This window comes from Trematomus bernacchii, unplaced genomic scaffold, assembly GCF_902827165.1.
Source record: "Trematomus bernacchii unplaced genomic scaffold, fTreBer1.1, whole genome shotgun sequence".
Classification (NCBI taxonomy): domain Eukaryota; kingdom Metazoa; phylum Chordata; class Actinopteri; order Perciformes; family Nototheniidae; genus Trematomus; species Trematomus bernacchii.
In genome coordinates, this window is record NW_022988050.1 from 6,343,752 (window position 1) to 6,358,037 (window position 14,286).

Sequence of the window (14,286 nt, forward strand, 5' to 3'; positions counted from 1 at the left end):
ACCAAATACCCGCAAAACTATTATTCCCATTGGAGTTAGAAGTTCTTTCTGCATCATAATTTAAAACATGTTAGCCTGCTATTATAAGCGTTAAGCTCAAAGCGCACACATGACTAAGTGCATCCCAACAGACTGTTATTCCTTTTGGTTTCAGACCAGGCTATGTCTATATTTTCACTGATGTTACTGTATATGATGTCTTAATCGTTGATGCCAAATCCCAGTCCGACACATATACTGTGCATCCATGCATGTGAATCAATCTGCACATGCTCATACCAACTCCCGGGATACACAAGTAACCTTCTGCAGCGATATTTATGGGCCCTATTGACATGCACTATAGGGCATTTCTCCTGATAGCTCAAAATGTGGTCCTCTTTTCTCAGGTCAATAGCTGAAAGCATCTCAACATCATCCATCACCGTCTAGTTCTCCCCTGCCTCGTCCGGCTCTGAGAACAAGCTGAACAGATGATTGACTGTCAGCTGCTCTCCGTGAAGCACCTGCATGACACTGTGGAGATTAAAAAGCCAGCACCATCTCTGCAGACACACATGACAACCTTTAGGAGACAGCAGCAGCCCATTAAAACAAAGAACAACTGCCGCATCAGTGGAGGCTTCACTGAAGTTGTCATCATAGTCAACTATAGACATCTGAAATCCCCCACTGCCTGCACACACAAGCACACCCGCCTCTCTCTGCAAACATCACGGCCTCTAATCACTGTATATCCTGTACTGTACAGTATGTTCTCCCGACATAGTTCTGAAAGCTTATATAACACACCCAGCATGTAATAAGACCTTAAATACATGTGTGGAGCGTTTTGTTCTCTGAAAAGTTGCAGCTCTAAACCACAGATGCTTCCAATGCTGCCTAAAATTGTAATATTCGAGGAGAGATCGACATTTACCAGCAATCAATTAGCGATTTACCAAAAATGAGTGGAATTGGTGCTAAGGGAAATACATTTTTGAGTAATGACATCTTGCATGTTGTGTGACTGAATGTCATTAACTTTCAAATTGTGCCTGCACACATATCATCAAAGCAAATGAAGCTTTTCTGTAAACATTCCAGATATGTGTAGGGCCATTGAAGCATGCTCTAAAAACATCCCTGTGTTCTTCTGAGGATTTAAAATGACAGCAATTAATTCTCACTGCTGTGATCACAACCGTAAATGAGATTCGTCCCTGCAAAATGTTGTCAATTCTGTTGACTTTTGCTGTCATTTAAAGGCTGGCATGAGAGAAAATGTGTCTGATCAATGTTTAACTCTGCAAATTCAAATGCACTTCTCTTCCGTCTCCTCTTGCCTTCCAGTCTGCAAGAAGTCAATTCCGAATTTGCCTGAGCACACATTTAATGACTCATTTTATCTACCCGTCATGTCAATAAAGACATCCTCTTTTCCAACTATATTGAAAGAATCTAATATAAATGTAATTAAGCAAGCTAAACCAATAATCCCCCTATACAACGTGTGATTCTGTTATGCACACAGACAAAGCTTGCAATGTATCCAAGATGTATATTAATAGGGTGGCTGATGATTATAATCACCATAAATCACCAATTTTTACAAATGATCTGTTTATAATGTGCTCGGTATCTTCTCCCATGTTGCTGGATGATTTCATTTCTCACTTGGCTGCCTCTTGTATCTGGATTTAGTGAGAGGTATGAAACAGGAAATAAGAGGATGTCACATGTCACCTGAAGCGTTTCCCTTTAGACAGCGCTCTGCTGAGAAGAGGGGGGGCTGCTGTCGATGTGCCCGGTGCCACGCTGCTGCCCTTAACGGACGATCCATGAGAACTGCATCCCTGCAAAAAAAATGAAGACGAATAGTACATCAGCAGGTAATAAAACATGGTAATTGTGGCTTCAGGATGCATCTTCAAAATGATCGTTGAACTATGTGACAGACATTTAGTTTCTTTATTGTAGTTGCATTCATTTGTTATAAAGATCGCAATCAACAACAAGACAGTCAGGTGTAAGTGATTATGTAAGTCAACAAAGAATATAAGCCGTGGGTATAATACATAATGCGGGGGATATGTATGTGGCTTAACAGCGAGTCCCCACTCAGGTTTGAGTCCCTAGTCAGGATGTTCACCCCCCCCTCAGTGAGGCAGAGTGTCTTTAATTACACTTTACATTTTAAACGGCAGATTAAGAGGGGACGCTTGGTGAATAAACTCCAGCATGGCCCTCATTGCACTCCTGCCATACTAAAGAATTAATCCCACACAAGATTACATTAATGGTTTCCTAAAGAATTTCCCCCCTCAATTCTTTCCCTTTATTATGATCAAAATGAACACTATTATCTCACAACAAGCCCCAGACAGCGCTCTGGCACAGCAACCCTGAGAGACCCCCTCTGAGAGTCATGAGATAATTCTGTTTTCCAGTTACAGTATTTCCTGTGCTGCCCTTTCTTTCTCTCTGACTTTACATCATTAAAGCAACTGCATGTGACTTGGAGCCAGTTCAGGGGTCCCATGCGTGATAAGCCTCTTTTTCTCCCATATACCCCTGACTCCCAGAGGGAGCTGTTACTGCTGTTGACAAGTTGTGCAAGAAAACGGGATCATTTTTGCCCACCCTCTCATATACCCTGCAGGTGGAGAACGCCTCACTTTCTGGAACAATTACCGTGGCAAACTTTCCCAGAGGATGATATCTATGTCCGGGGATAAAATAAATAGCTTGTGGCAGACAATGGCAGACCTGTGTGGCATATCCCATTTCACTTGTTCCCTCCTATCTCACTTTTGCCTTGTTTTATGCCACTTGTGAAAGCCAGAGAAAAATCTATCAATATGGTGACTATCAACTACATAAGAAGAATGGCAAACCAATGCATTGAGAGCAGGCATTGACCCTCCTTGGATTACCATCAAATCGCAGGTCCTGAACCCGGAATAATGGGATATTTGACCATTCTTCATGAGGGACATTCCTTGGGCACAAACCAGCAGCAGATGCAGTTTAGTGCTCCAACCGAGCAACGTGTAAATGTGACTAACACTGACAGCTAACACAATTTCTGTTCTACCTGACCAAAATGTTAATCGGCTGTTCTAGAATTGTACATTGCCGACATGCACATTAGCATTGTGTCTGTTGACAGCGTTATTAATGATCAAGCTGCAGCGGCCTGTCCTTTTATTAATGGATCTACCTACAGAAGCTTTCATATCATCCCCCCCGCTGTCACAACACTCTGAACAACTGGCTAATGTGGTTAATTCTCTCATGGCACTGTGCCTTCAGGTTTTCTTTTTAAAGCAACTTTTTCAAGAGGCATAGTTTCATGCACACACACTTCAGCTCATTCATATTTGATACTTTCTCATATTTAAAACAATATTCAAAAGGAGAGCAGTTCATCCCCAATGCCTGTTTATAAAACCTTTCACTTGAGTTCATAAAACAACACAAATACATTCTGATAACATATTCACAAACAACATAAGAAAAAGCCTTTGGTTTCTAAGAATGTGTGCTTTCTTGGTGTACTGCAAGTCATGTCTTGTAGAAAGATGACATCAGAGTGTAAAACTGACTTTGGTCCAACAGAACAAAGCCTTGTGGAACCCACGAGCTTTGATTAAAATATTCTAAAGTCCTATTTCTGTGGATTTTGGTACACAAGGCTTTTTTCTATGGCCCTTACCATTCTCTGAGCACATAAAGTATTCATAAAGCCTTACATCATTCCTGAGGGTGACCCAGTCTCTTCTTAGAGTGAGGCTAGTTGGTAACTTCCAGCTTCCGGCAGAAGGGAATTGAGTTCTCCTCGTCTTGTCCTTCCAGCATGTGTGCCCCTATTCCTTCATGTTGGTGCATGTCTGCTTCGCTGCAGTGTGTCTCATCGGGGCATACCCTATCTCTTTTTAGTTGACACTTCTATGCCACAGAGATGTTGATAACACAACTCTCAGTAGAATGTGAGTTGTTTAACTACCCAATTTTCATTAAAAGTTCCTTGAAACAAGTTATACTATAGATGACTCATATATAAAGCGGTTTGCATCGCTGCGTATATAGAATTAAGTGCAGGAGCGTGTGCAATTAACTATTTAAGCTATTTAAGTTTGGATGTACAGATAGAGGGAACATTTGTTGCACAGGAATACTCCCAGATGTGTAAATAAGTGTAGGTATTTGTGCTGACAGATGGAAGAGAATCATATAAATATGCTAAAATGCTGCACGAGGCGGGGCATGTGGGCAGAGAAGTCAGGCGTTAATGTATAGGTTAAGCTTAGAAAACTGTCAAAATAACTATCATTTCACGGGAAGACTAGGGGTAGAGGAATGTGAGAATTTGGCGAGGGATATTGTCAAATATCTGGAACAAACTACCAGAAACCTGCAACTCTTACTACTTTTAAATCCAGGCTGAAGACTTTCTTTTTGCCACAACTTTTAATTGAACTATTCACATCTTACACTGCACTGTAACTTGTATTCATGTACCTGTGTTATTCATGTTTTATTATCTTTGCTTTTTAATGTTTCTAATGTGTTTTATGCTCCTAATTTCTTTCATGTGTGTAAAGCACTTTGAATTGCCTTGTGTTGAAAAGTGCTATATAAATAAACTTGCCTTGCCTATAGTTCATGGCTGTAGAGTAAACATGTGTCTATTTTAAAAAGGGGTGCCATAAGTTTCGTAACCCGAGTTGGTTTAGACTCTGCTGCAGGAGGCATTGTGTAACAATGATGTCAGCATATAGGTCTATGCGTTCTCTGCACACCTTGAGGGAAAAGGTCTTAGTTTACAGCGCTTGAGCTCAGGGAGTGCACACATTTTTCGGGCGGTTAAAGATACTCGAGTAGCACATCAGTTTATCATAGAGGGGTGTGGAAGACACTCAAATGGTCTTTAGTTTCATCCTCCCCTCTGCACCTTCCTCGACAGAGCCAGCCTGTTGGTCACGGCTCACCGAGCTCATCCTCATACTTACAGCCTCAGAAGAAAACCACTGTGTTCTGATGGAGGGTAGTTATGCAGCAAATGTTTTTGAGCCTCTTTGAACACTGTGCTCTGTTCTTCTCTGTAGAGTTTTTTTTCCTTGTACATTTTGTCTAAATTACCCTTTAAAGAAAAACCCAGAGAACTTGTAGGACTGCACCATGTCTTTTCCCTACATGGTTGAGAGTGGGTGGAGAAAATCAGTGGTGTGGGGTCGCTGTGTCAAATCCGTGGAAAAATGGGTTTCACTTGTTAATCTTTCCTCGGTCTGTGCAGCCCCTCCTGGGTGGTTATAGCGAGTGATCGTTCACATCCCACCTTAAGCTTCCCTCACATTGTTCTATTATAGCTTGTGTTTCCGTGTTTTGGTGTTATCACTGTCTTTTAGTTTTGTCTTCCACCTGGCTTCCTCCGTGTGTCCAGCTCTGAAAGCATTTTGGGGCTGGATATGGGGTTTCAATGCATGCCGAGCCCTTATACAATCCTGTCACCATATTCTCACAGCCGTGGTGGTAATATAATAGCCTGCTATTGTGCGATGGGACAATAGGCATGTGCCTGACTGAAATACACTAAACTTGGCTCAGATGTGCTGAGGCTGGTTTTGTGTCAGCGGAGGGTTTCCGTTAGGAGTATATCTGTGCAGAAGTGAAATCATGTGCATGTCTTATTATGAAAGCATTCCAACTTTAAAATCAAATGTTGTACGACTTTTTAGCTGCTCAAAGCCATAATTTGCAGTGTCACCCTGACAGCATTATATCTAGTATATAGGGCTGCTTGTTCGGGTGGGTGACAGTAGACTCTGTTGAATTATTTAACAGTGTCCGTAAGACTACATTTGGCAACTCATAAATGGCAGAACAAGGCCAAACCTGAATGAGGACAGCAACAAACACAACTGTGTCTAAGGTAAACGTGACCGTTATCAACTGGGACCACCCTCTGTTCTGAATCCAGTAAAGTATGTTATCTCCCTGCCTACACACATACATATTTAAGTGAGAATCATGCAAATTGCAGAAGATGTGAAGTATTTATTTATGTTCTTGCAATTTGTGAGGATCAGTGTCACCTGGAGATTTCCACATCTTTGTAGAGCAGGTGTACATTAGCATATGCATATGGTAGCAAAGCAGTGGTGCGTATAACTTCCTCAAACAATGAGAGGGATGCACACTGAATCTCAAAAACAACAATTAGCATCCGAGGAAGGAGAAAAAAAACATTGACGTAATATGTGAGCATTTTCCCTCACACCCAACAAAGAGGGTGCATTCAGGGAAGTGCTAATGCGTTATGGCGATGGCTCTCTTTTGATGAGATCTTTATAAGTGTGTATTAGGCTGCAATTACCTTGGGATTCTGAGAAGAGATCAGCATTATCAGAGCCATCTACATCCTCCACCTGCTCTGCTGTGAGAGCCTGGGTCAGTTCTCTCTGCTGCAGCGGTGGCTTTTAATTAATTTCAAGACGCTTTTTCTTTCTACACCATGCCATTCATTTATTTCCCTTCATCCATGACTTGGTGGTTTTTCATTACGAGAAACAGTTGCTCAAATCAAATCGTTCTCCTTACGATCATTTTGATCTCTCTTCAAATGTTTGTTTCTTCATTAATCAATCATTTAATCAGACAATTTAGTTTTTCTTATCATTTTCTGAGCTGAGGTGACAATTACATTTGGCACAAACCTCTATATCCTGCAGAACATTTTTAACCTCTGTTCCAAAAGGTTTTTCCATTTACAAAAATCTAATTTTACAACAAGTATATGCACCAAAATACAGTTTTAGCACTCTCAGTCTTAAAATACCAGCAGTAGTGTGTCATTTAAGAGCATTTGCCTACTATACAGTACTAGTGCTGTGCTTACATGTCGAATACAGGAACCGTGATATGCCACAGAACTTCCAATCTACAGTTTTTCACAGGAATGACAAGCAGATTTTCCTGTACCACGTGATGCACTCATTTGAAACTCTAATTCCCCACTGTCTCTTAGCCCGTCAGACACGACTGTGAACAAAAAGGCTTGAGCCAGTAGAGAGATTATTAAGAAGCCCCTCGTACATCAACCTGTCAAGCACTCTAAACTGTTTTTAGAGAAGTACTATACATATTAAAATGATCATAATGATGATAAAGACATGACCAGGAAGTAAATCAATAGCAGGTAAAGACTCACCTTCTGGAGTTGAAGGCTGTACTGGAGCCTGGGAGCAGATTTGGACATGAGGCCAGAGGCGTTGACACTGCAGTCCCTCAGGCTGCGGCTATCGGAGAAATGAGCCTGGAGTTTTTCCCTGTGTCTTCTGCGGACAAAAACAAGAGCAGTGAGAAAGAGGGAATCGTGAAGAATACATAATAGGCTACAATTAAAATGACCATGGCGGTGAACTACACTATTAGCAGTTTGCTGAGGTCAATGTGTTTCCTGCCTTTTCTGAAATGATAACAGCTTTTGCTTCAATCATTGATTCTTATGACCCACTTGACCCGCTCTTTAAACACATATGTGACAACAATAGGTGATTATATTTATTGAACCGATGGCTTTTAATTCCTGACACATCATTTGCTGTTTGTGTGTGAAAACAGCCACATAATAACTCACACACACATAACATATCTTAGGGCGATACTACAACGATCTAACAACATGTGTCAAACATTGTTAATGTATGACGGCCTTGAAAGGTTAAGGAGACTGAGTGGCGTTGAACTTGCAACTCAGATGTGGACATTTTTTTTCCCGGGAGCTGTAACAGTAAAGGTTTGATGGTGTTGAAGCGCTGGTTACAGAAATAGCATTAGGAGAGAAGATGTCTTGTACAAGTGAAAATGTAATTAAGTCAATGTACCATGAAACGTCCATTACATGCCTTTGTGATAATATTCTGAGAAAAGAACAAAAGCAAGACAGAGATTTTCCAGAAATACCTCCAGAGACTCAAGAGTTTCGAACTTCACTTTGAAGAGGGAGACTACGAGAAACAGTTATGGCTGGATGTTTTAATGGATATATAATGCATTCATAATGGAAAGCTGTGAAGTGAACATGTCAAAATCGATGGTGCCTGTTAGGTTTTAATGTATCCATGTAATACTGAAGTCTTAAGCAGACTGTGCTGCTTCAGGAGATAACTGAAATGTTTTCACCCGTACAGTATAATCGCCTGCAATCCATTCCATGATTAGAAATAAAAGGAACTCTTAGGGGGAAAAAAATGGGACACGGAAAACTAAATTGACAGTGTTTTTAAACTTTGATTGAATAAAAAGAAGAAAATAATTTATGCTTAAGACTCTCAAATTAGATGTTAAATTGCCATTAAATGATCATTCTTAAATACTATACTTTATCTGCAAATGAGGCCGCAGGCTTAATTTTTCCAGATTTAAAAGAAGCTCATATTAAGAAAAGAAACAAAGAAAATGGATGTTGTTGTTGGTTACTAACTATTTAAAAACAGTATCTAACAGAGAAAGCCGTAAAGTAACAATTTGCTGGCTTTTCCTGGTCATTTCAAGTACCTTCAATCCACCATCATTTAATATATAATCTTAATACACTATGCTGTATTTAGTACAGTAGTTATTACTTAGCTAATTTCATAGTCTAATCCATGATAATCAGCAACTGATGGTGGATATTTCACCCACTATGTAGTTCTATGTATTCCCCATTCTGTATCCTGCATAATTACTACAAATTATAACCATTCATTAACTTGGCTTTGATTTTCATATCTTTTTAGTGTTTGAAAATGTACAAGTTACTTTTTTATCTCTTTCTCTTCTGTATTAAACACTATCAAGGAAGCACTACTGGTTAATCTTCTCAGTGAAGTACTGATGCAAAAAGCCTGAGGAGCAGAATACACTTAAGTTTATTGCATGTAAAGCTACACTGTCACCAAACATTCAGGGAAAATAAATTCAATTCAACAACGACTATGTGTTTGGATAATTTCCAGTACATTTATTCTACTGCTGAGCCAGGACTCTCTGGTCATGCTGTCCGACAGACGCATCTTAGAGCACTCCAGTACTGAAATGAAACCCATTTTTTTTTATCAGGACCAATTTAATCAACACTACATTAACTCCCTTTTTACACTGCCATTACTTTTACTTTGTCTACATTGGTTTTCTTTATTTTTCCTTGCAGTGAGTAATTGACTTTGGCAGGCCGGCTTTCGTGCTGCCTGGTACCCCTCTCACCCAGTCGGGATTGGAACGTACGCACACGCGCTTAGTGTCTAATGGCTTTTTGAACATGGTCTAGCTCTTGCCCTATCTGTGTGTTTCGTTTTGTGAGGAGCATTTTGTGACACACCTGCTCGCTGAAACCGCTTTCCGAATAAATCTTACATGAGTATGTGTCCCAAATGCACCCTACACAATTTGGATTTGATGCCCTGCTAAAACATCCTCTAGCTGACTCACACTTAGAATGTCATCGGGCTCCATGCCATGATAGTAAAGTGCTCTTTCGGCACAGCCGGGGGCATACTCTACTAATGTGGTGCTGGCTGGCATCACTCACTTGTTGCGGCGGTAGAGAGCCATACATGCCACTCCAAGAAGACAGATCCCTGAGGCAATGCTGAAGATGGACAGCACCTGCCTCTGGTAAGTGTCACCACTCTCTGCGGAAGGAAAAAAAAACACAGTTCAGGCCATTGAATTTGTTCTTTGACACACAAAATATGGGCTGTGATTGATCAGGGAGAAAGAAACAGATCAAGAATCAACATACTGAGCTCACACAAACGGCAGATGGACGCTCAAAAACTGCCACATACACACACATCCACCCACAATCTGTATTAGCATAAAGCGACCGATGCTGCTGTCAGTAAATGTCAGTGTTTGAGCATGGGATAGGGACAAGGCAGACACAGGCAGGGCTCAGTGACATGTGCTAACTGAAGTGTGATAATCATTTCGTTCAGACAAAACCCAGCAGGCAACCCCGATGGACTGTCTGCACAGCAGGGGCCACCCCGTGCATGTTTTGCGCGCGTGCATGAACTGTATGTGTGTCAGCATTTTCGGAGACTGATGGCGACAGGGAATTAGCAGCAAATGAGCGCTCCCGGAGCTTCTTGTCAGACCCTTGTAGATCAGCAGCAGAGGCTTAAGGTCACAGGCAGCTGGGACAAGTAGCAGTTGATCCCAGCAGTCTGACAGAGCAGATGAATTGTGGTTCTGCACAACTTACAATGGTTCATCCCGCAGAGTGTGGAGGCACTGCATTCAATTACATCGTTTAGTGGTCAAAGTAAGCAAGAAAATACGTTTTACAACTAGTGTGGAGAGTTGGAGGAACCTCTATGTCCCGCTAAAATTCATGACCTCATCACTATAAAACTGAAATCTGTAGGTGAAGATTGGTTTCTGTATGTAGGCAATCATGCTTGAGCAGGTACACAGTCTGTGTGAAGGCCAAAAAAGGCGAAAATGTAATCTCAGGACCTATTGGATATTAGTTTTGATTTGGTTTTAGCAGAAATAATATGTTAACTGTGTGTAAACTGGCCACTTGTGAAAATAAAACTGGGTATAGACGTCGTCTTTCAACTCCATCCTCGCGTCTCAAGTTGTTTGAACATTAACATTTAGGACGTATGGAGTAGGACGTTTTGGCCCGGACGTCTGGTGGCTACACGGAAACTTCAGAAAAATCTCTGAAGTTCCCCAAACAAGCCTCGATAGTAACATTTGATTTGCGAAACTCTTCAAAAGATCTTGCTTGATTCCCTTCCTGGCAATCAATTTGGGTTTCACAAATCAAGGGTTACTATCTAGACTCGATCGATGCCTGCAGGGGCTAAACTGTCGCAGAAGGGTGGAGACTTTGTTCATGACCTTCAATGCAACCTTCTGTGACATTACTCATTCAATCATAAACAATAACTTGACAACTGCAGGGTGAAGTGCAGAAAACATCCCCACAACCTGTTCATGACCTTTTAAGGGCTTGTCTGTGGCTTTTGATGCTGTCAACAGAGAACTGTCCTGGGAGGTCTTCTTCATCCTTGCTTGTCTACCCTTGTTTATCCACTTCGTCAAATTCTGTTTTTAAGGGACATTTGGAGAGCTTCCTGTGTTCGAAGCAGACACTGGAGTGCAACCAAGTGCGCAATGTCTTTCATTTTCTTCCTCTGCATTACAGAACATCAATGCTGCATCAACACATTCAAGGGGGTAGTATGGTGTAACTGAGGTCAAAAGGGCGGGAAAACCTTTTTAATATTAGAACACTTCTGGCAAGATAGCATCTGAAATCATCCTGGGGATACAATATGTTGAGAAATATATGTATACATCATAAGTTCAAACTGCCCACTCAGCTCTTGTGGAAAGGAGCCAGGATGAGTTGAACATTTAAGAAATGGTGCAAGCGTGGCCGTGACCCTCTATTGCTTAGTTTACATATTAGTTTTATACATATTTGTATTTTTATATTCGGGATTGTGGGAAACGGTATTTCGATCGCTCTGTCTGTACACACAAACTGAAAGATTGACAATAAAGTTGACTTTGACTTACACTGGCAAACTGTGTGGTTATGTGAATAATATTGGGTTGAAAGTAATACTTTTTGAAAATGTGGCTATTTTTGTTGGCAATTTGTGTTCTAAATTATAGTCAACACCAATATTAATATTTCAAGGATAAAATGTAAACATCAAAATGTTTTCATCTGAGATGTTTATAAAATAGTTGTGATAAAGATGTTGGGCCAGTTCATTTTCCAGCAGAGAAATACACTTTTATCCAACATGAAAGTCATTTTAAATGTTAGTTTATTTACTACAATTCACATTTTTAAGTAAATAAAACCACAAACGAGTCGATTTAAAGTCAAATAGCATATGAATGCACTCAAACATCCTCATATATATCTGAGGAATTGAATGATTTAAGTTTTCAAATATAATAAGCCCTTTTGGCCCATAATATCAGCACTTCTGGCAGGCTCTATTGTGCATAATAGGACATAACACTTCCCATATTTGACACTTATATTATAATACTCCTAAGTGGTGGAGCTGTCAACAAGTTCCTGACTTGCAGATTCTTGTCCGTCTGTAATTTGTCATAAAGGGACATCAGTGAATGTCCTTAAGCTGCACTTTACACATGAACGACAGAAGTTGCCCTGTTTACAAGCAATGTGTCACTTGTATAGCCGTGCCCCTGTAAACCCTGCAGCCTCTAACCATCAGTGAAATAACCTCTTGACGTTTCCATCTTTGAAAGATATAGGAAATATCTTCCCCTGCTGCAGCATCATCTGTGCTCATCCGAGGCACCACCTGAGACGAGCCTCTGCCTTTTTTTTTTTGAAAGATGAAATAGGCCTTTTTTGGAAATCTGAACATAAAAACAGCTGTCTACAAAGCTGTGCTGAATGGCTGTGAGGACAAACCAGCATGCAGTCTGTGCATAAAACCATTACAGGCCCTTCATGCCTGATGCCTTGAAGGCATTCTTGAAATTAGATGCAAGAGGGTGTAGGGACACGGAACGAACTGAACAGCCTCAGCTATGTCGGCTAAGCCATGTCATATTGACACGAGGACAACGCAATCCCATATGGCCACCTATTCTATAGCAACCACTCTACACATCACCATAAAGCACTGCTATAATGCTAAAGTATCCATGACAAAATGGGGTATTTGGCCTGAAATACACAAGGGCACACTACTCTAGAGACAGGGGTGACAAAAAATGCAAGAAAATCAAAAGACAAGATCCTATTTTTTGCACTCGATCCCACTCCAAACAGAACGTTGCTATTTTCTCACTGACTGTTTCAAGCGATCCTATTTTAGACTTAGAAAAACACTGACTATAAGAGTCTCATTGCTAAAGCAGAAAAAAGAATGGAACACAATGAATAAGCAAGTGAGCACACACAGAGCTTTTAAACACCAAAAAAACGGCCTGCCCTTCTGTCCTTCATCTGTCCAGGTATCAATCGATCAGTCCTGTTCTCATGTTATCAAATGCTTCCGCCCACCTGCAGCAGCATTGTGGACTAATTTAGTCCCCAAGATTAAAATCACTGAACTGAGTAATGCTGTGCGCAGGGCAGGCTTCTTCTTTCTTTCAAAGCACCTTCTATTTCCTGGAGCAAGTGTGTGACGTGACGGCGGTGTATGAAGCTGCGTTAATGGAAAACTTCTCAGCATGCAAATGTTTGTTATCATGTACACACAAAAGGAAGCCAGAGAGAGTGGAAAAGACCGAAAAGATAAAGTGGAAAAATGCGTTGGATGCTGTGTGTGTGGGGGGGGGGGTGAGATTATATATTCCCTCTGGAGAAAGATCAGTGCCATTATTAGAGATAGGGGATAAAGATGTGTTAACCCCCTTGAGGGTTAAAATGTATCTGAAGGAATATTGAATTACAAAGGGGTTAAACAGTATTTCCATTATTCAATTTAGACAATTACTCTGTGTATAGGCTTTAGATAACTTGGACAATTAATTGTTCTAAACAGATATATAATTGACTGCTAAACACACAATCATACATGAACTGCCGCGGTGTGTCTTATTTGCTCCCCCTTCGTTACATCACTCGTCTCCAACCGCACTGTTCTCCATTCAGACAGAATACACCTAATTCACCAGCACGGTGTTTCCATGGCAACTGGCCCGCATTAATTTCCCAAGGTGAGTGGCCTTGTTGTGCTGGATTGTGTGTTTTGTATGTGGTGTTTTACAGACGTACGGCACATTAACAATTGAGTACTCCACATAGACAGTGTAAAGTTGTCTTACCCATGAACTCAATCCCAAGTTCATCCGCTGTTCCATTCAAGGCCAGGCAGCATGAGGAAAAGGGAGGGAACGGGTACAAAAAGGGGGAGAGAGAGAAAGATGGGAGAATAAAACAGTTACAACATGATGCAGAAGAATCCACCTTAGGGAGGGACACATGCTGCAACTAGAACATAAAGTTGGTTTGACGGTTTTCTCTGACATGTCTCTCCCTTGTGCAGCACGTAATGAGCCAGCCAGCCCCAGAAGCTCGGTATGCTTCTCTGTGATACCCTCTTAGCCTACAATGGCTTTGAAAACAACACATATAAAGGGGCTGAGAGGATTAGAGGAAGGATCATGAAAGTCAAAAAAAAAAAAAAGACTTTTGTCACCGACGTTGCCTAGCGAAAGGCGGTTGTATTGATTCACGCCTGAGGCATGGCAGTAATTGTGCTACTCTGTCTCCAAGCATAGCTTCTCAATATTCACAAG

General features: G+C 41.0%; 1 protein-coding gene across 2 annotated transcripts in view; it reads right to left on the minus strand.

Moving 5' to 3' along the window:
* The window catches only part of nrg3b (neuregulin 3b), a 180,041-nt gene that overhangs the window by 7,579 nt on the left and 158,176 nt on the right, over window positions 1-14,286 (minus strand). The window contains exons 4-7 of one of the 2 annotated variants that reach the window (XM_034118874.1): window positions 13,813-13,839; window positions 9,557-9,659; window positions 7,193-7,319; window positions 1,726-1,835 (exon numbers count right to left, since the gene is read on the minus strand). In XM_034118874.1, coding sequence (XP_033974765.1) covers window positions 1,726-1,835; window positions 7,193-7,319; window positions 9,557-9,659; window positions 13,813-13,839 — 367 coding nt within the window. The remainder of the gene's footprint in view (window positions 1-1,725; window positions 1,836-7,192; window positions 7,320-9,556; window positions 9,660-13,812; window positions 13,840-14,286) is intronic. The other variant, XM_034118875.1, reaches the window with a different exon arrangement.